The 25,991-nt window shown below is 40.1% G+C and overlaps 1 protein-coding gene across 1 annotated transcript in view; it reads right to left on the reverse strand.

The window, feature by feature from the left end:
* CCDC6 (coiled-coil domain containing 6) overlaps positions 1 to 25,991 on the reverse strand; it is a 108,328-nt gene that overhangs the window by 18,762 nt on the left and 63,575 nt on the right. Inside the window, exons 3-5 of the mRNA XM_001503415.6 lie at positions 16,157 to 16,285; positions 2,038 to 2,141; positions 18 to 178 (exon numbers count right to left, since the gene is read on the reverse strand). Coding sequence (XP_001503465.1) covers positions 18 to 178; positions 2,038 to 2,141; positions 16,157 to 16,285 — 394 coding nt within the window. The remainder of the gene's footprint in view (positions 1 to 17; positions 179 to 2,037; positions 2,142 to 16,156; positions 16,286 to 25,991) is intronic.

The raw sequence follows: 25,991 nt of genomic DNA on the forward strand, positions 1-25,991 counted from the left end.
AACCGGAGGCTACATACGCTGTAACTGAGCAGCTCTCAGTTGCTTCTTCAGCCTCTCCACCTCGTTCTTTAAAAACCTGATGTGGCGCATCATGTTTTCTGGAGAGTCGATCTCCATGGAGATGTCTCTAGGTGATGGGGGAGCGGAGACCGGCTGGTCTAATTTCTCCTGCAGGATTCTTCATTAAAAAGAAAAATTCCAACAATGAGAAACAGTTTGCCTTTAAAAGACAAAACAACATTCTAGCTGAGGGTCGTTTTACTAGTAAGCTCCTATTAATCGCCAGAATTCACAGGGTGACTTAACTCCTCTGCGGTTCGTTTTACATCAGCTTCTGGTCGTCCATCCCTGGTATGCAGGTCAAAGGGCAGAGCTGAAGGAGCCAATCACTGTTTTTTCTTTTAAATGACCACTAGCAATTAAGCATTACTGAAAAAATATTTCTAATATTTGCTTCTGTTTATTGTACCTGGCATATAGCAGGCACTCGGAACTATCTGCTGACTAAATGTCCAGCATGTTGGTTTGAGGGCATGGAGGTAACTAAAGGAATTTGCCTCTCTCAATGCCATCAGTTGAAATTTATGAACTATGAACGTGGAGGGGAGCATCACATAAAGAGACTCAGCTTACAAAATTCCTTCCTGAGACACCAATCCCAAGGGTGTGGCAAACCGGACTGAAGGCCCTTTACTTCTGGCCATAGCAAACGTAAAAAGATTTTTTAAAAAAAAATTATTGGGTTAATAACTGGTGGTGCCACCTTCTCTACTGATTATCAGTAGTTCAAACCACACAAAATGCTAATCTTCAACAGCTTCTGACCTGCAAAATGACAATTTCATACTGTCCAATGCAGTAATTCAGTACTCATATAAATAAAACCTCCGATTGCATTCTGCACAGGAAGACAGACTGGCAACAGATGTCTACGTCCCCGTTCATAAGTTGCTGGAGTTTTTAGTTTGGTTTTGTTTTTCACTTTTTTACCATTGAGTTTACTCAAGTGCAAACCATGAATTACCTTCAAGCCTGCCCTTGTGGAGAAAACTAGTATGTTAAGTATTGTAATGGGCCCTACATTTACTATATTAAATAACTTGTCATAATTCAATTTATTAGGACCATTACCATAAATGCAAAATATAGCTGATTTCACATACAGCTTGAATATTTCCCCATAGATAAACCTCGAATTTTCACTTTTCTTAAAGCCTGTGGTATGACTATATTTTGCAAATCCTGAGATGAACTCAAAGTAATTTATAGATGTTCATCCAAACCAAATACTTATGGCAAACGGAGTGGTTAGCCAACAAAACATCCTGGTGAAGTCGTTAATGAGCACTTTCAAGAAACTCCCTTTCTACATCCATACACACACCCCGAACACAGCACTCCCTCCCACTCTTAAAGCCCTGCTCCACCCACCCCGATGTACACAGGACTGAAAAACAAGGGCCTGACAGTATCTTGCAGAGGGGTTCAAGAAATGTTTGCTGATGAATGACATTTCACATCCATGTACATGTATTTAATTCAAAGAATCCTAACCTTAAATATATCTAAGTATTTCTTTACAGTGTTTTAAAGCAAATAATAATTTTTCTATTAAAATCTCAGCTCTCCTAATGAAATACATTCCGGAGATGTGTAATAATAACAGTACACAGTACATATCCTAAGCACTTTAGAAGACAACTGGGGAAGCCAGATCAATAAGGTAAAAAGTCCAAATTGCAACCATCCTTCAGAACAATTTAAAGATGAACAATAGCATCTTGACTGATTTCATCATAGCCTTGTAATGCCAAATGAAAAGAAATTCTACGGGGACAGGAAGATAGAGAAGAATCAAGAGAGACCAATATGAGACTAGTTCAGAAGGCTTTCAACAAATTTTTCCTTTGGCAACTCAAAATGACCTGCATCAATCAAGGAATTAAATTGTCCCATTGCTATTCCTCAGCCACCTCCAGAACGGCACCCTGACACATACACCCGCTCCCCCATACTGAGCAGCAAGATTAAACAAACCGCTTTTCAGCTTCAAGTTTATCCATCCTTTTCCAGAGACGATTAACTAGTGCTTCTTGTTCTTGTTCCAAAGTATTTTCAAGGTCGATCTTCTCTCGTCTCAGCTAAAGGAAGGAAAAAAGTTTTACTGAGAATAGCAGGCCACTTAAAGTTTGTTAATTAGGTTTTTTTGATTGGACCATTAGGATCCCATTACTTGGAGAAAGCTGAAAAGAAATGGCCAATTTTCTGACAGAGACACATTAAGTGCATCTCGTTCTTAAATTTTATTTATTTTTTTGGTGAAGAAGATTGGCCCTGAGCTAACATCTGTGCCAACTTTCCTCTATTTTGTATGTGGGATGCCGCTATAGCATGGCTTGACGAGCAGTGTGTAGGTCTGCACCCAGGATCCAAACTCACAAACACCAGGCCACTGAAATGAAATGCACAAACTTAACTACTACACCACCGGGCCAGCTCCTAGTTCTCTCTTTTTTTTTTTTTTTTTGAGGACGATTAGCCCTGTGCTAACTACTACCAATCCTCCTCTTTTTGCTGAGGAAGACTGGCCCTGAGCTAACATCCATGCCCATCTTCCTCTACTTTCTACATGGGACACCTACCACAGCACGGCTTTTGCCAAGTGGTGCCATGTCTGCACCTGGGATTTGAACCGGCGAACCCTGGGCCACCGAGAAGCAGAATGTGCCAACTTAACCGCTGCACCACCTGGCCAGCCCCCAGCCCCTAGTTCTTAAACTTTATAATAGAGAAAACTGAGACAGGTTCATTCTTTGATGTTAAAGCTTAATTGTTGTCTGTACGTGAATCACATTGTTTCGGCGTTTATTCAAGGCACATGGAAAGTCTTCCTTAAAGAGGGTTTGGGGGAGTTCTGTTTACTAGTCGTACCAGGACTTATCTGGGTTTGTGCCCCCCTAGTCCCCAGTAGTTCAACATTAAACCAGAAAGCTTATGTTACCACTTATATAAATAACTCAAACACCTGAAGACAATTCCACATACCAGTTAATGGATGCACACAAATATGTCCTAAAATATAAAAACATGCATGAAAATGATAATACCCAATTCACCATACTGGTTGCCTCTGGGGAGGTAGGGAAGAAGGGAAATTTGATTTCGGGGAAGGTATGCAGTTGCAGAGGGAATCCCAAATTGCATTCTATTTCATAAAAAGCAAAAATTCATTTAATCAATCAATATTGAGCAATTTGCAATAAACGCTAAGAACAATGGCAGATACTAGATAATAGGGATGTAGCAGGGAACCAAGGAATCAGAAATTTCTGCCCTCGTGGAACTTACATTTTAGTGGGGTCAAGAGAGTAAATGAAATAAGTAAATTATATGCTTTGGTAGAAGGTGAAAGAGACATGAAGAAAGAGGGCTGGCAAGAAGGACATAAAGTGCACTGATAATCAGATTTCATAGCAATGTGCAGAGGGAATGTGTTATATTACTCCTTCTACTTGCCTACACGCTTGAGGTATGAAACAATTTTATCAGGATTTTATTTTTAAAAGAGAGAGGGGCTGTTACTGCCCCTATGCTGTTTCTTCAACTGATATCAATTCACCTTTTAAAAAATCATTGAGTCAACAAATTATTTTTGATTTGCACAACTGCAAAGACATCAAAGCGGCAGATATTACTTTCCTTAGCAGGTCAGAGGCATGCTCCTCGTTGATCAAAGATCCTTGCGCATACAGTAAAGTGAGCCCAACATCATGTATGAAACGCAGTCTTATAAAGCAACCAAAGCAGACCTTAGTCAACAAGTGAATGAGCCAAAATCACAGTCAACTCAAAATACAGCTTCAAAATATTTTCGGCGGGGAGGGGCTATGGGCAGGTGCCATGCGGAGGAGAATCAGAATGAGTCAAAAGCCTTTTGTGCTATGAAGTTGGGAGCAGGCTAATGTTTAGCAGAATGCTAAACAGCTGCTACCTGCAGCAATGAGGAGAAATGCCAGAATACCCCTTAGAACTCCTACTATTTTCTGATTCTCTGTGCTGACCACGTTTTTGGCCAAGCTTTGAAGTACCATTCACAGCCATTTTTTTAAGAAACAAACTTCCAAGGCATTTACCCTTTCAGGACCCTGTTCCCATGTTTAACTAAAAGAGGGTTAACTAATAGGGAGTACTTGTCAGCCAAGAAAAAATTAAAGTGAGGCATCATTTTCTAATAGAGATGCCTAGTAGAGAAACTTATGCCCAGTTACGTTTAATTTTAGAGTAATTATGCATAATGCTAATCAGTGACTCTGAAAAGCAAAATCAAGACAAAGCCGTCCTTACCCAGGTTTAAGTTGCTGGGCGTGTGGCTTTGAGCAGGTACTCACCTGCCCTGAGCTGCAACGCCCTCATCTGTGAGATGAGAAGGCTGGCCTCGACGACTTCTGAGATCCCTTCCCAGGCCACCCATTCTATCATTCTCTTTCAGTCTCAAGATGTCAGCAGTCTTCAGGCTGAGCTAGTTTAGAGCAAGAGAAATTATCTAAATCCATCCTTTCATTTTACAGCTGAGCAAACCCTTACCCTGGGAGATGCTGTGACCCAGGCCAAGCAGCAAGGCCAGGATAGGAATGGATATCCGTCGCCATGGTGGCCAAAAGAGCTGGGTCCTGTCCAACCGGCAAGGACAGAGGATCTTGAGGAGAAAGTAGGATTGGGGTAAATGACGCTGTGTTTGTGAGCCTGTCCCTTTGCCAAGAACTCTTGGGAGTAGCAGAGTAGAGGGTAGCTTAGTGAGTCTGAGAGTATGCAGATCCAGACAAGAGAACAGGAAACACAGGGGTTGAAAACTTCCATGAATCTCAGCTCCTTCTTGGCACCTGCTGGTAGAGCTACCAGCTATCAATTTACTGCCCACTTCAGTGAACCAAGGCTTCCCGGGGTGAAACTGGGGTTTGCCGTACCAACCTGCTCTACTAATTTATTTCTAAGAAGCAGACAACACAAGAGACCCAGCTCAGCAGCTTAGATTTGGATGTTTCATTACATAGGCTGGCAGTGCTAGAGGAGTCCATGTATCTTCAGCCTTAGAAAGAGCAGGGTTTCCTGTCTGGTTTTTTCAGTTGTAAAAATCTCAACTTTTCAGCATCACTGGGGAGCTCTCACTAACGTTAAAGGGCAGAGAAGTTGGAGGAAATCTTATTACGATTATGATTACGATTAATTATGATGAATTCTCCCTTAAGTTCTTTATCAGAGTTGCCCCTCCACCTCCTGCCCACCTAATTCTACAACCTGTATATTTAGAGCCAAAGCGTAGGTACGAGTTCTTCCAATTCAGACAGAAGTAGATTTTCAGTGCTTGCACCATCCTGATATCGAACAATCCTCAAATCTGACAGTATGTTAAGTTTACAGGGTAGTAAGTCAGAAATTCTTGCTTGAATGGAAACAGCCCAGTAATGCATGGCTCTCATTATGCTGGTCTCTATCTGTAATACTCTCCCCCTACCTCCCTCTTAATAGTATCTGATCCCTTTTTTTACTCAGTGTTCATGCAAGAGGCACCCACTCATCTATTGCTGAACATCAAATTCTCAGGCTAACGCAAGCTCCCGACTGCTTATCCTGCAAGCACCCAGCACCAACGGATACAGCCAATTTGTAGAATTCACGTGAAAGGCTGCTCTGTAATCAAGTCAGTTCAATGGACTACCAAATTCTTTACTTCTCTTCAGTAGCTCTCCTTCTCATTGCAGGTTAATTAACATCAGACCAAGAGTGCTTATTATGTTCCCAAAATAAAGAACTTCCTCAATGGATAAACTTAGTGTATAAAAATATAACTGGCTCATTTGAATTCACAACCCGTCCTAGCTGTGTTTCACAGTCGGCAGGTACTGACCACCACCAAAAAAGCAGAGAAGGTAGGAGGCAGCAGAGAAATGGCTCCCACCACTACCACATTTCTTTCTCACTGTAGCATTTTCCCTTTTAAGGAGAACTGTGATGCTGGGGTGGAGGTAGAGGTGGGAGAAAGGAATGCTCGGCAAAAAAGCCTGATGAGAACTTTAGCCTAACCATTGTGCTCAACTAGAGAATTCTGAAAGGTTTTAGTGGATCTTTTCAATCTACTTGGAAAAGCTTTAGTCTAAGCATCAGATTATCATATGGGAAAATATATTTTGAACCTCAAACATCTGACTTTAAAAAGTAAATTTTGGGGAGCCAGCTGGGTGGCGTAGTGGTGAAGTTTGTGTGCTTCGCTTTGTCTGCCTGGGCCTCAAGGGTTCAGATCCCAGGTGCAGACCTACACACACCGCTCATCAAGCCATGCTGTAGTGGCTTCCCACATACAAAATAGAGGAAGATGGGCACAGACGTTAGCTCAGTGACAATCGTCCTCCAGCTAAAAAGAGGAAGACTGGCAACAGATGTTAGCTTAGGGCCAATCTTCCTCACCAAAAAGAAAGAAATAAGTTTTGGAAGGCAGCCCATTTCAACTAATCCAAGATAATAAAGAGAGAAACGCCCATGAAATAAAGCCTGTCCACAGACACAAAGTTTGTTACGACATATAGTAAAAAGCACTTAGAATGATGATGATATAAGGGGTGTACCTGATGTTTAAAAAAAGAAATAGCAGAGTACTCTAAGATCTACATTAACCAAACTCCTAGTGGCTAGATTTTTTTTTCTAAAGAGAAACAGGCAAATCCTAAAAAAAAAGGGGGTGCTAGGGATTAATATAACAATCTCCCAAAACCTTCCAAGTTAGGTAGTATCTGAAGGCCATTAACAGTTCAGCCCAATTTCCTATCAATTTATTACATAATCCTATAGATGTTCAAACTGGTGACCCTAGAGGTACATCAGAATCATCTGGGAAAATAAAAAGTATAATATTCAGAAAAATGACAATCAAAGTCAGAAAAATGAACACAGTTTTTGCAATGGACTGAAAGTTCGTCTCCCTTCCAAAGTTCACCTTGGCTGAAGCCTAAATCCCCAGTGTGATGGTATTTGGAGGGGGCGCCTTTGGGAAGTAATTAGATCCAATGGATGTCATGAGGGCAGGACCCCTATGATGGGATTCGTGTCCTTTCTAAGAGTCATGAGGGACCTTGCAGCTTGCTGCTCTCTGCTCTCCGCCATATGAGAAGACCAAGAAGCCAACAGTCTGCAACTCACAGGAGGGCACTCACTCAGAACTTCCTCAAGCTGGCAGCCTCATCTTGGACTTCCAGCCTCCAGACTTATGAGAAACAAATTTCTGCTGTTTATAAGCCAGTCTATGCTATTTGCAATATGCTATTTATAGTAGCCCAAATGTGCCTAGACAGTTTTGTTTCCACCGCAAGAGTAGAGACAATAAAAGATCTTACCTCATTCCATCCTACTTTGCCAATACATCTGAGCTAATCCAGGTTTCACATATACATAGAAAGAAGTGACTAATAGGATTCATGAGGGGGCTACTAAAATATATCACGTGCAAGTGACATGAAAAGAGCTGAGAAAAATGCACAATACTCCTTGTTCCATGGCAAAGCCTTCACAAATCAAAGCAGCAGAGACAAGTAAAGTAAAACTTAAACACTGACTCTCTTGGTGTCTGTTCAGAAAATTGGAATTTTGCTCAGCCCTGGCAATTCTCCTCCTAGACTGGAAGACATCCGACCCTTGCCTTCTGGAAGAAAAAAATTTTAAAGAAATCAAGCAGCCAATTTGTGTTACAAATGAGTTAAGACAGGTGTTCATAGACCACAGAGCCCCCAAGGTACTCATTTGATTAATCAAGCTGCAGCTGGTTTCAGAATTAAAAACAAGTTCTAGGTCATCACCCTGGCTCGTGCAATGCTGAACACAGAAAGAGCCAACGGAAGTACGTCAGGGAAGAGCAAGACCCGGCAGTGCAGCAGTTAAGTTCGCGCAGTCCGCTTCAGCGGCCTGGAGTTCACCAGTTCGGATCCCAGCTTATCAAGCCATGCTGTGGCAGGCTTCCCACATACAAAATGGAGGAAGATGGGCACAGATGTTCGCTCAGGGCCAGTCTTCCTCAGCAAAAAGAGGAGGATTGGCAGCAGATGTTAGCTCAGGGCTAATCTTCCTCCAAAAAAAAATAAAATAAATAATATACAGGGCTGTCCTTTGGGTGAAAGTAATACTGGTGAAAATTTATCTTCCTTACTGTTCCTGCCCCTATCCAATTTTTTAATAAACATTTTCCTTTTTTCTTTTTTTTAAAGATTGGCACCTGAGCTAACAACTGTTGCCAATCTTTTTTTTTCCTGCTTCTTCTCCCCAAAACCCTCCAGTACACAGTTGTATATTTTAGTTGTGGGTCCTTCTAGTTGTGGCATAACATTTACTATTTTTATAACAGAAAAAATTTAAAGACACCTAATGCTAAAAATTGACAATTTTCTAATATAACTTAATGGTTCATCCATTAATTTATGGTGTTAATTTATGAATATAAAATACAGAATGAGCCAATAAACTCTCAGAGGATAAATGACAGTCAAGGCTTAGCTATCCGGAAGATTCAGAATTTTCCAGATAGCCCAGGGTTAACCTTCTTTACCAATGCTTACGACTTTTTTCATCTCAAAAATCGGGTTCCTATTTGTTCTTTGAAATGGACATAACTTCAGGACAATATTAATATCCCCTTAATATTAATATGTGAAAATGACACTATTTCATAGTTTACCAGCTCAATAAATTTTCTTTTGTTCAATGATGTTGAGAAATGAAGGCCTTTCATGAAATAGACACACATATAATTACTCAGATTTATACAGTTTCTGCACTTAAGTTTCCATCACTTTGACATCAGCACAGTATTATACAAATTTGCGTACTGGGTTCATAATTCTAGGGGACTCATTTATCAAATAATTACCATTAATGGAAAGCAGGTTTCGAGGTACTGAGTGTGTATTCTTTTGCTCCATGAAGAGTACATGGAAGAAGTCCTTGGGAAAGAACTCATATCATAGTGTATGTTGCAAATATGCTATCCCAGTCTATAACCTAAAATAAGCTTCTTTAAGAAAATAACATTACGGATACTTCTCTTGATGTACTTTAACCAAAACGGAAGTTTCCTTAATAAAAGAAATCATTTCTTTCTAGTCATTACCACATCCATCCACTTCCTTACATAGAGATTTTGGATTTACTGAGCCATTCATTCATTTGCCATGTACATTCCAGGAGAACACCTTTTCTAAGTCATCAACCAAATTCTCGTTCTGGTGATAAACAAACAGACTCTGTGCATTTCAAAATTACAAGCAACTGGAAAGTCTCGGTACAGTATCTCTGGATTTTATTGCCTTTACTGTACACCAATATCCTTCAATTTAACAGGCAAACTCTTTACCCCCCAGTGCATGATCAGAAACGTGCACTGTTGGATCATGATGAGGTATCTCCTTCTTTACATAGGAAACACATTTTGAATTTTTTCCCTGCTATCATGTAACATCATCTGTACAAACTGATCCACATGTGTTATCTGATGCTTCAAAATAAAGTCTGACAAGACGGAACACAGTGAGTTTTTGTACTTAATTGAAATGGGGTCTAGGGAAGGAGTTCTGGGGGATTTCTTTTTTTCTTTTTCATATCCTGCAGACTTATGTGTGTCCCTGACAGAGCTCAGTTACTTTCACAGGTCGGAGTTGGGACCTCTCCGTTGGCTTCATGACATCCTGACAGCTCCTGAATTACAAAACAGATCAACTGAAAAAAGAGCCTGCTGAGGCTTCTTTGGGGTAACGCATATGGCCCCTAGTGTGACTACTTCCAAGGCACAAAATCCCATTTATTTTTTAGTTAGGCTCTGAGACCTTTACTTACCTTTCCCCAATAAGCAGTAGGTAGGATGCTTGTCCCCAAGCTTCTCAAGGGACCCAAACATCCACAAGGATTTGCTACAATCAAATTCCTACTCAAGCCGACTTCACGGTTTACTATGATTATGTCTGGCTGTGCCCCAAGCAGCTTGTCTAAATGTGAAGACGTAAGTTATGATGTTTTACAAAAAAAATTTTAAAGCAAGGCAGCAAATTATAATATACTATTGTTAAAAAACAAAAGAAGGGCCAGTCCAGTGCTGCGGCAGTTAAGTTCACATGTTCTACTTCGGCGGCCTGGGGTTCGCCAGTTCGGATCCTGGGTGCGGACCCACACACCTCATATCAAGCCATGCTGTGGTAGGCATCCCACATATAAAATAGAGGAAGATGGGCACGGATGTTAGCTCAGGGCCAGTCTCCTCAGCAAAAAGAGGAGGATTGGCAGCAGATGTTAGCTCAGGGCTAATCTTCCTCAAAAAAAAGAGGAAGGAAGGGTTAGATGAAGAAAAAATATGAATAGTAGTTGTTATGGTTAAGCATTTAGTCCACCTGCTTATGGCTGCTGTTTTCTTCCTTCCCATAGAGATAATCTTCTGAGCCAAGTGCACAGGAGGTTCTCATATCTGCTGAATTGAACTTCACTTAATAAAGAAGTTAATGTGTCCCTTTTAATGCTAGTTTTCCTTCTCCAAAGAAGTAAGGAAAATCAGTCCTCGTTGGCAGAAAACATTCAGATCAAGAGATCTTGACACTCAGAGAATATTCCAAATTCTGTATGTTTTTACCATCACCTAAGAAATGTGAATAACAAATAAGAGACTAACAGTGACTACATTTGAACAAAAATCTTCAAGTAAGGGTTTATAGGCAGCACCAACCGCTGTTTGTTAACAAGAGCCCCTAAGAGCACTAAAGCCACGTTGACTAGACTAATTCGGTTTATTAGACTAATACTAATTACTAGTGCTGCAAAGACCTCACAATTTTACATTATTCTGAACGTGCTTTTTTACAGCTGCTTATAAAGTTGATATCAGCTCAACACAAGGTTGACATAAGGTACGCCATATTGTAGAAAAGAAACCACATTGTAACTTTGAATGACCTCTGATTAAGTAACCCAGACATGCTCTGTAGATTTTAGGGCCACTCCTAGCTGCTGTAAGTTGATAGCTTTGTTCTTTTGAGTTCCCTAGGAATGTGATGAGCCCAGACAGAGAGCCTATGCTGGCAGCCATCATCAATGACAACTGAAAGATCAGGATATAGGGCGTTGCTCCGGTTGCTGATGCATATCCAATAAAACAAAAGACTATCAGGAACTGGGACCAGATGTCTGTCCCCACCCAGAGACCAGCCCCTATATAACTGTCCTGTAGTTTTTGTTCTGTAAGATGGTTCTTTCAGACATTAGTCAGCCATCTTCCCCCGTGCTAGTAAGCTATAACAAAATGGGCTTTCTCTCCTACCACTTTGCCCCTTGATGACTGGCATGTTTTGCCGTGGGCAGACGACCCCACCCTGGATAGTAACAAAGTGTCTTTTGGAGTTAAGCATTAGAAATGCTAAATAAATGCCAAAAGGGTAACTAAAATAAATGATTAAGAACTCATTAGCTGACTTGAGAAATTTTCTCATTGACTTGAGAAAATCCTCTTGATCTCTCTCTGGGTTTCTATTTCTGAAGAAGCAGTGTGAGCAGGTTGGGCCACCTACAGGCCAAACTGGTCTATCATCAAGCAGCAAGTCGCACCAAGCCCTACCCTCTCTACAGCAAGTTCTGGAAGGAGAGGAAATGAGAAGAGGGGGCTGTTGTCCGAAATCCCGGGAGCTAGATGTCATGCCTCTGCCCCTGGATTTCCTCATGGTTTCCCCACTGCCTCACGTTCCCACTAGGGTCTGGGGACAAAGGTAGTCTTCCCCAAAACAGCCTTTTAGCTCTAAAATGCCACGAATTCACATACTGTAAAACACCAACAGACCCATTTATAGCGCAGAGACCTTGATGATCAAGCTGTTACCATTTCCTATTTAAAGAATGAAAGGATCCCAGATTCTGGGTCTAAGAGAAGAATGAATGTTACGTGACAAATTAAAGTGTCCATGCTGAAGTCCTGACCCTTGGTGACGTAATCTTAGAGTGAGGACCTCGGGCACGTGAGTTAATTGGGGCCCACTGTCAAAGGAGCCTCAGTGTCAAACCCAGGTAAGTTCTACTTTACAGAGAATAGGCAGATGCCTTCTTAAAAACCTTTATACCCCAAGCTACACCTTCAAAACAAACATGTTAGGGCCAATACAAATCCCTGGCAGAAGGCCTTCCAACATCTCTTCTGCAGGTTCAATCTGTTAGGTTCAAAATATGGACTATTTTTAACTTAATAGCAGCAGCTACCTCATGTTGAGTACTTATGTAGGAGGCACTGTGCGAATCACCTTATACTCTCTCCCATTCGCTGTACCTAATGTAAGTTTGCTATTATTATCATTTTACAGATAAGGCAACTGAGGCTCAAAAGTGAACTGGTTGGGACAACTGGATAGCCACATGCGAAAGAATGAATTTAGACCTCTATCTCACACTAGATACACAAAATTGGCTCAAAATGGATCAAAGACCTAAATGTAAGAGCCAAAGCATAAAACTCTTAGATGAAAACGCGTAAATTTTCATGACCTTAGATTTGGCAATGAATTCTAAGATATGACACCAAAGTATAAGCAACAAAAGAAAAAAATAAATTGGTCTTCACCAGAATTAAAAACATCTATGCTTCAAAGGACACTATCAAGAAAGTGAAAAGAACACCCACAGAATAGGAGAAAATACTCGCAAAGGATATATCTGATAAAGTACTTGTATCTAGACTATATAAGGAACTCTTACAATTCAATAAAGAAGACCTTGAACAGACATTCTCCAAAGAAGATATATAAGTGGCCAATAAGCACCTGAAAGATGCTTGACATCTTTAGCCATCAAGGAAATATAAGCGACAATGACACACGACTTCACATCCACCAGGATGGCTATGATCAATATGGTGCAGCCACTTTGGAAAACAGTGTGGCATTTCCTCCAAAAGGTAAACAGAGTTAGCATGTGACTCAGCAATGCCACTCCTAGGTATATGCCCAAGAAAAACTAAAACACATGTCTGCATAAAAAAACCGTACATAAATGTTCATAGCAGCATTATTCATAATAACCAAAAGGCTGAAACAACCAAAATGTCCAACAAATGAGGAGTGGATAAACAAAATGGCATATCCAGACAACAGATTATTATTTGGCCAGGAACAGGAACGAGGTACTGATACATGCTACAATATGGATAAAAAGATTATGCTAAGTGAAAGAAGCCAGTCACAACAGACCACATACTATGTGATTCCGTTTATATGAAGTGTCCAGAGTGGGCATAAATACAGAGACAGAAAGTAGAGTAGCAGTTGCTTAAAGGGACCAGGGGATTGAGTGCTAGCCGAAGGGTACAGTTTCTTTTTGAGGTGACGAAAATGTTCTAAAGTTGATTGTGGTCATAGTTACACAACTCTGAATACACTAAAAACCGCTGAAATGTACGTTTTAAATGGGTGATTTATATGGTATGTGAATTATATTTCAATAGAGCTGCTACCAAAAAAAAAGTGAACTAAGATATTAAGCAGAGGAAACAGGTTCACATCTGCTTCCTTCCAAGTCTTGTGCCCAGGCCCGAACACTTCACTCGTATTCCGTCTTCCGAGATACGATCACTCTCCAGTCACTTGTCCAAATCCGCACAAACTCTTCCAACAAAGCAGTAGTAGCGCACAAAACACAAAGATAACTGCCTTCAAATAGCTTATAGTTTAAAAAATATGTTTACTGTCAGACAGGAGAGTAAAGGGAGGTACTACATCTATATCATCATAGTGCAGACTATAGTACCTGCCTTTACTCTTCTCATAATAAGCTACAGTACAGGATACATCATATAGATGATGACATACAGTATACAACACAGATGATAATCCCAAGAGATGACCACAAGAGACAATCAGATCACACCCACGAAAACACAGAAGAGATTTCTATCTACTGGAGGAAGAAAGCAAACATTCCCCCCTAAACACTGACTAAAATTATTTGTAGCTAAACAAAATAGAGAGTAAAACCACCAGCATTTAATCATCCTGGACATACCCAAAACAAAGGTGGGGGGGGGGGGTGGTTTATGATGATGTTAAGTTTCTTCACCGCAATTAAAATAGGGACTTGATATTGGATCTGAGGTTTATTGCTAGTATAGGGCTTTGCAATGGACATATTCCACTGCGGGAATCCAATTTCTTTCCTGTTGAGGTCTGAAATAAGCCTAGAAGTGCAATAAGCCATTAAGTTGGAGAAAATGTATGTCTTGGACCTCACTTTAAAGGGTTCAGTTATTAATGTCTCCAGAGTCTTAAATTCAGACAGTGCAGCAATCCATCCTCTCTCCAGGGACAGTACGATCAGACTGCCCTTCTCTTTCTGACGCTAGGCCACTACCACCACCTTGTGGCTACAGCTAAACCCTGGGGGTCAGCCCCAGTCACAAAGCCTCCTTAGGAGCCGGTGAACAAATACAAGACAGAGACTGCTAAATTATTGACTGTCATCATCGCGAAGGCAAGTGAAGTTCTCACAATACCAACCACTGTGAGAATTTCACTTGGTCACTTGGTTAACTCTTGATTAACAAGTACCAACAGCAAGTACTTGGTGTGTCAGGACTTAAGCAAGAATCTTCAAAGCTTTAACTTGAACAGAACTGGCTATTGCCTATCCTGGGAATTAAACAGGTGAACTTCAGAACAAAATGTTTTTAAACTGGGGGGGGCGGTAGGGGATTCTTCTAAATTTAGATGAGGCACCTGAACTCTGAAGATGAAGGGTAAGAAGAGATTACTCGGATACTTATAAAAGAGCCAACCCTTGGAAATAGAATCTTCTTTTTCTTTCACTTGGAAGAGATGGAGAAAATTTTGTAGGGCCATTATTCATAGTCTTGGCAAATCCAGTGACATTCTTCCCTTTGATATATGTAGATACAAGAATAACACAAAAAACAAATCAGTTAGATTAGCTTAAAACAAACCCTGATTTCCTCTCAAACCTCACATTCCCATCACTGTTTCCTTCTCAGGTACAATGATGAAACTAGAGCAGTCCGGAGGGTGAGTTAGGAACGCGTCACTATGGACTAGGGCACAAAGAAAGATCCTAAAGTTGGCATAAATCAAACAACTTTGCACGAAAGGCTTAGCCAAATCATCAAAATAGCAATCAAGATCCAAAGTACAAAGAGTTGGAAGATATTAATCAATGTATTGAATTTTACATGGAAACCAGACAAAAGTGCACTACGATCAGCTCAGCCTCTTAACTTATCTTAGGGATAATAAAATTGCAGGACACTAGAATGAGAAAAAAGCATCTGGAAGTCTCTAGGCCAGGGATAACAGGTACTTTTCTCTTGACACACCAACTTGGATGGACTGATAATAGCTGTTCACAGTCCTCTGTGTCAGAGGAGTATAAGGACCAGTCTGCACTCCCAAAGCAAGGACTGATCAAATACCAATGTCTGCCAAGGGCAAGGGACAAGGGGATTGTGCCCTATTACTTTCCACCTTTTGTACCTTGTTAAGATTGCCATTCTTGATTTTAGTTTGTCCTTCACTTTCTACAAATGCAAAATTAGGCCCAGAAAAGTTAAAAAGTTAATGAAGTTAATTCAAGGTGATACAACCAGTCAGTGGAGGAAACAGAATGCACAACCACGTCAAGACTCCATATCTGTGTCAACGAATTTAGTTGGGAGAAGATAAGGTACATATAAGGCTGCTAATAATTCAAAGAAAAGAAGTGCGAATTGTTTGTTCTGAAGAACCTTGAAAGAAAAGTTTTAGTTCCACAGCAACACCATCTCAGGAACTTTCACAGAAACTATCCTGTGGTTAAAAACATATTCTTCCCCCTTTGCAAAAGGAACCTAACATTTCCTGCCTATAAATCAGTACATTACAACATATCTCCTGAAACTTTATTAATTGTGGTTAAAAAAAGAGAAAGCGTGTGAGAGAGCAAGCAGGTGCTATGCACACTTGTCAATGCTTACTTCAGAAATGAAGTCTCCACTGTGGGAAAAAAAAAGCTGAAAAATATTTTTCACTTCTATTCCTCTGGCATCCTAAAGCCTGAAAGAACAGTTGATGACATGAGGGGAAAAAAATGCAGAGAGAGCGCTATAAATTCTTACCTGCTCTAATGTAAGCTGCTTAGAAATGGTATCGTTCTCCAGTTTTTTAATTTTCTTCATCAGTTTGTTCACCTGGAATTCCTGCTCCTGTTCGAGATGTTGTTCTAGTTCAGCTTTCTCATGCTGCAACTGGAAAACAAAAGAACCACAGATGTGGAGAAGAAGACACTCAAAAGCCATAGAAACAAGGGCTCCAAAAGCTGGTTACACTGAGTAAGAGACAGCATCACAAAAGTTACACTACTCATTCCTGCTCCTATACCCAAATGCACACCTAGTAACCAGTTCCTCAGTGGTTCCTCTAACTTATAACCTGAAATTATAGTGCAAATACATTCGCACTGGATCTTAGCCAGGAGGCCAAGAACTGAGAGGGCAAACACACATGAGCATCAAACTATGATTAAACACAGATTTCAATTTTAAAAAACATATATGTGGTTGCCTCTGTAGGGAGGAATTGGGAGACTAAGGAATGAGCAAAGGAAGGAAACTTACTTTTTAACATAAATATACCCTTCGGTACTTTTTAAGTTTTATACCATGGGCATAAAAAATAATAAATTAAAAAAGAAATTTCGTACTGACAGTTTTTACTAAATGAATTTGTTTACTCAGATTTACATTAATGTACGTAGAGAGGGGTAAGATGTTACAATCACAAAACATACTTGGTAAATTATTCCAAATGCTATTTTCCAATGTACTAGTAAGCATGCTTTGGCAAAAATCAGCACAATTAATTATCTTTCTATAATGAGATCATACATCTCATCTCCTTCCTAAAAACCAAGGAGGAAAGGTTCTGATTTATACAATTAAAAGATAAAGTTATGTTGCCATTGCAAGAGAAAACTTCTTAAAAATTTACTCCAATCTTCAAAACCATAAGAGAATAAAAGAAATCCAGTGGATACACAACAACCAGGGTTCCCATTAATAACTATGCATTATTTCCAACATTCTCAATTGGGGGGTTTTGTTGCTCCATAGTAGGGGTTGGAGGGAATGACAGCCACCTGGCCTGATATTTTCAGAACCAAGGAAAGATTAAGTAAAAGCTATTAAAAACAATTAAGCACATGGTTTTATTTTGGGGTCTAAGATGATACTGCTCCCTAGTTTTACCCTCAAAACCATTTCTTTGGGTAGACACTGTATACCATGTTCTTCATGTGTTAGGCAGGCATGATAACTCCCCTTTCATATGTGACAAAATAGGTTACTGGACCAACGTAACTGAGCTGGAAAGTGGCAGGGCTTGGGACCCATGCCGTGCTCTGAATCACAAACCAGTGTTCTCCAGCTGGATCCTGATCAAACCTAGGAGGGGGCAACTTCAAATTCCTCCACCCATAGTGCCTAATGCAGCCTTGACATTTGGAAAGTGAAATGATTAAACACAGAAAACAATAAGCCATGCATGCTCACCCAGGGATGCTCTGTCTCTCTGAAAACCCTGCATAGGATGTAATGGACAATGGAGAAGGCTCAGCTGGGCCTGATGAACCTCAAAATGGCTACACCTAACCCACTCCACGTTTGATACAATTTCCACCACTCTCAAAGCACATACTTAGTAAAAAAAAAAAAAAAAAAAAAAAAAGTTTAAAATCTGATACAGTCTTCTAATACTGGAAATGTTGACTGAACAGATGCTGTTTTTCCTCCAACTGTTTTTGATGTGCAACTCCAAAAAAAAGTTGATCAACCTTGCAGGGACCCAGAAAAAAGCAGATGTAAGGAGGTGCTTACACTGACAAATCTATTTTTAGCTAGCTCTTTAAAACTCAGGTTCTGCAAGACCAAGCAGTAATTAAAAGAACTAAGAGAAATGGACAGAGAACAAGAAGAGTTCCTAGCATTTCAGACACAAAAGACCCCAATGGGACAAATATTACTTATGAGGAAAAAACAGCAAAATATGGACATATTTATCTAACACTTTTATTCTATAAACATTTGCTGTATATCTTCCATTTGCAGGTACTGTGTTAATGGTGGGTGAAATCTATAGTTATTATCTTTGCCCTAAAATAGTTAATGAACACTAGACTTAAATGATATCTATTGGTTTTAGAAAAATAAACTTTAGTCTTAAAACTTGTAAGCTATTTGCATAAAGTTTTTTTTTTCAGTAGCTGTGTCTTCCGGCAATATGTTTTCAATTACTGCCATTTTTATTTGAAAGACCCTCCCCCTCCTTTTTTTAGCATTATGCTTCTGCCTTGAGGTAAATTAAAACAATAAAGGATGCAATCTAACAACGAAAAATCTCTTGCCCATCAAGGAACGTTTGTCACAGACTGCTAATCTGAGAAAAGGTAAGGTCTCATTGGCTTACAGGAAAATATTCCTATTTAGACAGATGGGTTAACATTGTCAATATCTGATGGGTTAACACTGTCGATATCTGATGAGGTTACTTCCTTTAAGAATACAGATTAAACTAGTAATGAAATCTATAAAAGCTCTCAATTTTAAGAGGCTTTTTCCTTTCAAGAGCTATGCCCTGAGGAAAATGTGATGGTAAAGTTGTCATTACCAGAACTCAAGGAAGGTCCCTGGGTTACACTAACCCATTGGAAAATATCAAGCCATTCTGAGATGTAACTCTGTTTGCCAAAGATTCACAATTTTCATCATCCCCCAAAGACAGAGCTGCTGCCTGCTTTGTTCAGGCATCTCTCAGGCGACACACAATTTAGGAGCTGGGAACGGAGTTTCTGAACAAAACACTAGAAATAGAAAATATGGTTCTTCCTTGGAACAAAGAAACCAGCATAAAAAGAGAAACACAAGAGAAATTCAGAAATCTCCCCAAAAAATCACGAGACGAGAGTTAAGATGACCAAGAGAAGGAGGCAGGACAGGGGAAGGGATCTCGAGAAACAACCAACCATAGAGTTGGCCTCATAACAGTTTGCCTGAGAAAAATTCAGAAATGTTTCTGTTTTAAACAGATACCATGTAAATTCAAGCCATGTGGCCCCAAAAGGGCTTGAACTAACACCCTGAATCTACCTGCCTATTTTAAAGCTGTAGCTCAAGACACCACAAACAAAAAGCCTAAAAGGAAGCCTGGGGCAGGCTGACCCAAGACTAGCTACCAGACATAAACTCCAGTTGCATCTCCGTCTGAGTGACATCTTCAACATGGGCATAAAATTCAAGGCATGGTTTTAAATTTCTAATCACAGGTCTTAATGCTGTACAAGCAATTTTAAATCTTCCAATAAGGTCAGAGATCCTGAACAAGAACAAAAAAAATTCAAACTAAGAAGTGAACAGTCAAGCAAATTCTATTAATGTGTTTGAAATAAACTCATGTGCATCTTAAATATACCTAAAGCAAAATACCTACATCGATTAAGTTTTTTTCAAAATTAGAATTTTCTGTAAATATACTTTTTATAAAGTCAATCTCAAAGGTTATAGAATAGCTTTATAACTGTTATTTGTGCAATATATTGTTAACATAAAAAAAAAAAACCCTGTAGAGCTAAAATCACATTATGTAACAGATGATTCACCAGCAGCACATTTTCAATGGAATTAGGGTTATACAAATAAAGGTTTGTTCTCTTAGGATTTAGCATGAAAAATATATTAACATAACTGAAAAAGCCATAAGCAATGATACAATTATAAACTTATAAAATTCTAAGTACTAAAACTTGAGCATTTTCTTATTGTACCCACTCATTATATATGGAGGCCCAAAGCAAAATTCCAGCCCATTAAAAAATACAAGTGCAGCATTAATTTCATCGAAAACAGGCTAGCCTTAAGCATCGTTCAATTACCAATAATTATTGTCTTTCTTATAATTCACAAAGGCTTTCTGGAATCACTTCAGTGAACCAGGCCTCTTAGACAAGAGACTCAAGAACTCTTCATTGAATAACTTTTTATGCTGGGCAGAATTCTCTCTAGCAGGTAGAGGCATTGGAAATCGTTCACCTGAGAGAACCACCATAGGTGCACATGTAGGTTGGCTGTTGAGCCAGTTCGCTCACCGAGCATGCAGCTGGTTTGCCAAATCCCAGGCTGGGTGAAGTGTGTTTACAAGTCTGGGCTTGCTGTCAATCCAGCCCATGCCAAGGGAGGCAAGCCTTCTGGCCACCAGCCCCAGGACCCAGCTTTCTCAACGCAACTTGAGAATAAACCCAAGATGCCCCCACCTCTGTTTTCACTAGTCAACACTAATATTTCTCTCTGTACTACATACAGTCTCGCAACCCAACATCCCTGGTCTATTGACAACTACCAAGGACTAGAGCTATCTGTATTGGACCAAGTAAAGGCTACCGGAGGACAATAACTTCATTAAGTCATTGGACTGTCAAAAGCAATTATCATGTTATTAACCTGAACTTTGAAAAAAAAGTTCAAAACTATCACTCAGAACATTGAGTTTCCCAAGACTGCTCGACTGAGCAGCCTGAGCACAAAGTCAGCCTTCCCACCTCAAACTTAGAACATCACGACTAAACGCCTCTTGGGCCCACACTTATTCCCACCTCCTTCCCCTCTTCTGTTACTGGTACCATTATTCTCAGCCAACACCTCATATCTCATCAGTTACCAAATGGCATAAGTCAGCCTCCATATCAGCTGTCAAACATACCCTCCTTCTATGCTCATGGCCCCAGTCTAGTGCAGGTCTTTTATTTCTCTTCACTGGGACACTGCCAAAGCTCCTAATGGATCTCCCTGGATCCACCGTAGGCCATCCTAGCAGACAAACCCTATTATTTCAACACCCTGCTCAAAACTCTTCAAGGGCTCCGTACTACCTGCAGATTAAGTCCAAACTCATCTGCATGATGTTGGTGCAAATCCACAATCCAGTCCTTATGCAAGCTTCCCATGCTTTCCTTATGCTATTTTCACACTTAGCCCAAGTAACAGTCTAAGTTTTGCAAACATAAATGCCTTCAGGGTTCAGGCTTCTAGCAAACAAAGAATGGATGGATCTAAGCACAGAGAATGGTAGCAATTGCAGTTAAAGGGAAAGTTGGTATCTTTTCCAAAAAAATTAAATTTTAAAAAATCAAACTCAACATGCTGAGTAAACACTTCTGGAGGCAACTCTGATCAGGGTCTTACAGACTGCAAGCCCTGCTGGTCACACTGGACCACTCTAACACAAGCTGCTGCACACTTCCTGCCCCCTACCCCTAGTCACACTGCGCCCCCCACCTAGAGCGCCTGAATCCCTCCCTCCAACTTACTGAAACTGGGGTAGGGCTGAGAAGACATCTTCCACAGTGCCTTCCCACACAGCCTCAGCATGATGTATACTCCCCCTCCTCGAAGCTGTGATGAGCACACTGTGCTTCATGCACACTTTAATGTCTAGTTCATGGTGTTTTTCATTTCCTTTCTACTATTAGATACTTTTAAAAGCAGCTAACACTTCAAGGCACTTACTATGTACCGAGCACTTTATGGGCATCAATGCACTCAATCGCCATAACTCTATGGTAGATACTATTATGTGCATTTTACAATGGATTTAGCCACAGCTGAGAGAGGTAAGGTAACCTGCCCAAAGTCACAAAGCTGGCGAGGGGCAGACCCAGGGTTAAAACCTAGGTCTCTGGCCTCTAAGCCTTTGCCCTTATCCCTGATGGTGCTGCCACCCTCAAGCACCCAGGATATATTCTCAATCACCCTTACAGGACTTCAAGCTCTACAAAGAACAGTGAGCAGGACTTACCCAGTTCTACTCCAGAGCATCTAGAAAAGCCTTATCTAAGCAAAGACTGATTGGATAAATGATAATATCCTCACTTCCTAAGAACTGTTTCCCTCCTAGACGAAGCCTCAGGATGAGCAAAACAACTGGGCAAATATAAAGGATACCATTAGCGTATGTGTGTACACACATATATATAGTGCTCTCAGGTGACCTCACCCAATTAAGAAATATTAACATCACCAGCTCCCCCAAAGCCCCTTCATAATCATAGCCCCCCCACCTGCTAGAGGTAATCGCTCTCCTGATTCTTATGGTATTCACTTCCTTGCATCTTTTTCCTTAAAAAAAAATTTAGTCTATGTATTTATTTCTAAACATTAGTTTTGCTTGGTTTCGTATTCTTTTTTGTCTAGTTTCCTCTGCTAAATGACCTTGTGATCTCATTCACTTCTATTATTGAGTCTAATTGTGGTTTGTATTTTTATTACCTTATGATATCCCATTGGATGAGTATATCACCATTTATCCACTCCAGGGATGATGGGTATTTGGGTCATTTCTAGTTTTCCACTTGCCATAAAGAATATTCTTCTACACATCTAGCACATATGTGCACCCATTATGAAATATAGTCAGGAGTGGAACTGCTGGGTTATAGATAATGAATATTCCCAACTTCGTTAGGTAATGTCAAATTGTTTTCAAAATGGTTGAAACCCTTTCCATTCTCTGAGAGCAGTGCAGAATTCTCTAGTAACATCTTGTGGTTTATTTCACCTTTCCTGATTACTACTGGGGTTGCATACTTTTTCATTTGCTTACTGGCCATCTGGCTAGCTGCTTATGTGAAGAGTCTATGAAAGTCTCTTGGCATTTTCCTTCTGGGTTGTCTGTTTTTCCTACAAATTTGCAGCTTTATGTTGGTTATATATGTCGCACATGTCTTCTCTCACTCTGTGGTCTGTCCTTGCATCCTCTTTCCATGATGTCCTATGATATGTCTTTGGTTCTACTCTCTAGGCATTAATTAATGACAACACTCCCAAATTTATATTCTAGCCCAGACTTCTCTGTTGAGAGAACCTCTGTCCAGCTGCTTATCTGTTATCTCCATTTGGACGTCTAGACATTTTAACTGAATTTTGACCGTCTCACTCCAAGTCTGCTCCACTTGCTGTCTTTTCCAACTTAAACGATGGTAACTCCATTCTTCCACCCATTGAAGCCAAAACCTCTAAGTCTTCCTTGACTCCGTCTTTTGTTCACGTCCACTTCTAATCCATCCTCAAATCCTATAAGATATTCCTTCAAAATTCATCCAGAACCCAGTGGTCACCATCTTCACTGCTACTATCCTAGAACAGTCCACCTCATCTCTTGGCGTGGATTATAGAACATCCTTCTAATAGATCTTCTTGCTCTCACCTTGGCCCCCACTCCATAATCTCTTCTCAACACAGCAATCAAAGCAATCAAAACAAGATCATTTCATTACCTTGCTCAAAACCCCCAGTGGCTCCCATCTCAGAGTGAAAGCCTAAGTCCTGACTGTGGCTCGAAAGGCTCTACACGATCTGCATGCTGGCCATCAAACCCCAGACCCACTGCCTTCCCAATCTCATCTCTTCCTCCTCTCCCCATAAGGCTCCACTGCAACCACACTGGCCTCTCTGCTGCTCCTCCAACATGGCAGGCACAAGCCCACCTCACGCCTTAGTACTTCCCTTTTCTCTCTGGCATCAATGCTCTTCTCTCAGAGATCCACATGGCTAGCTTTCTTTTCTCCAAGATGTGTTCTAATATCATCTCAATGATTAACTCATTTAATATTTCAACAGCCCCCATAACCTTTACATAGATCTATTTTGTTCTGTAGCACTTAATACCTTCTCACGGTTTATGAAGCTATCTTCTACATTTTCATACTTAACTGGTTGTTGCTGGTATACAGAAATACATTTTTTATGTGAAAAAACGCAATTCTAGTTATTTACTGTAAGTTTTTTAAGATTTTCCAATTATAAGACCATAAATAAGTGGCAATCTTAGTTCCCCTTTCTAATCCTTGTATATTTTCTCTCTTTTTTTTTTTTTTGCCTTTCTCTACTGGCTAGGAATCTACAACAATGCTGAACAGAAGAAAATACAGCAGACATCCTTTTCTTGTTATTGATTTTAAAGGGAAAGTTGTTAACTTGTCTAATAACGTCATGTTTGGGTAGGCTTTTGGTAGACACTTTTTGTCAGCTTTAAGTTCTCTCTTTTTCTTTCTTCTTCTTTTTTTTTGGTGAGGAAGATTTGCCCTGAGCTAACATCCATCACCAATCTTGCTCTTTTTTTGCTTGAGGAAGATTAGCCCTGAGCTAACGTCCGTGCCTATCTTCCTCTATTTTCTATGTGGCATGCCTCCACAGCATGAGTGATGAGTGGAGCAAGTTCCCACCTAGAATGTCAACCCGGACAACCAAAGTGGAGCATGTAGAACTTTAACCTCTCAGCCACAGGGCCAGCCCCTTAAGTTCTATTCTTGGTTCACTATGATTTAGTAATAAATTGTTACATTTTAACAAGTCCTTTTTCTCCATCTATTAATATGATCACGGTTTTTTCTTTTTATTCTGTGAATGTGGCAAATTACACATACTGATTTTCCATTGTTAAATTAACCTTGCGTAAATCCAACATGGTCATGAAGCATTATCCTTTTAATATATTTTTGGCTTCATTTTCCTTATAAAATTTTTGTTCACAATTGATATTTCACTATAATTTACCTTTCTAGTACTTAAGTTTGAGCATTAAGGTTATATTAGCCTTAAAATAAGCTGGGAAGCGTCTTTTTTTTTTTTTTTAAACTTTAGAGTTAATAGAAGATTAGAATTATTTCATCCTTAAATGTTTGCTACAACTCTTGGCGAAACCACTTGACCTGGAATTCTTTTTCTAGGAAGGCTGTTGATCACTGATTCAATTTCTCTAATGGTTAGAAAGCACAGCTTTTCTATTTCTTCCTCATTCGGTTGTAGAAAGTTAGAATTTGTCTACTTCATCTAAAATTTCAAATGCATTGCCATGTAGTTACTCATTTATCCTTTGCATGTCTGCAAGAAAAGCGGGGATATGCTTCAATTTCCTAACAAAGATTTCAAACTTGTCATTTATTTCTTTGACTGTAGTAAATATGGTTGCTTTGTAGTCTATGTCTGATAATTCCAATATCTAAAATATCTGTGAAGTCCCTTTCTATTCTTTTCTTTCTGCTGGTTTACATTCATGAAATCTCCTATCTCCATGTCCCTGGTTCTCTCATATGATGGACAACGTACTCGAAATTTTATTTGTAGGAGAAACTTGCGGCCTAGGTGAGTGATGGTATCTTCCTCCAGAAAATTCCATTTTCTTCTTCTAGGCACCATAAGTCTGGGTCCACCTTAATCCAAAACCAAAGCTTTATGTTCTCTGGTTCTCCCAGATGATGCAAAACTGGTTCATTCTTTTTTTTTTTTTTTAAAGATTTTATTTTTCTCCCCAAAGCTCCCCGGTACATAGTTGTATATTTCGTTGTGGGTCCTTCTAGTTGTGGCATGTGGGATGCTGCCTCAGCGTGGTCTGATGAGCAGTGCCATGTCCGTGCCCAGGATTCGAACCAACGAAACACTGGGCCGCCTGCAGCGGAGTGCGCGAACTTAACCACTCAGCCACGGGGCCGGCCCCAAAACTGGTTCATTCTTATCCTGAGGGTGTAGCTCTTCATGATTCCAACTTAAAGTGGGGGTGACTTATCATTGTCCTCACCTTTGGCCAGCCCTGAGCTTTGACTTCTGGAACCCCAGCTCCACACAGCTACCAAAAACACAACTCAGTTTCTCAGCTGTTTCTTAAAATGAAGAGCAAATGCTCTCAGGACAAAAGCGGCCTTGGGTGCTGGGGTCTTCTCTCGATTCCCATCTTCCCCCTGAGCTCAGCCCAACAGTTCTTCACTGTCTTCTTTGTTCTTTAATGCTTTTAACAAAAATTTAAAAGGATTTTGTCTAGCTTTTACTTATGCTCAGTGAAGCTTGTCTAAATTATTGACTCTATCACTTTCTAGAGTGGAAGGCACATACAACTTTTACAAAGGAAAAAAAT

This window comes from Equus caballus, chromosome 1 (genome assembly GCF_041296265.1).
Source record: "Equus caballus isolate H_3958 breed thoroughbred chromosome 1, TB-T2T, whole genome shotgun sequence".
In the NCBI taxonomy this organism is placed as follows: Eukaryota; Metazoa; Chordata; class Mammalia; order Perissodactyla; family Equidae; genus Equus; species Equus caballus.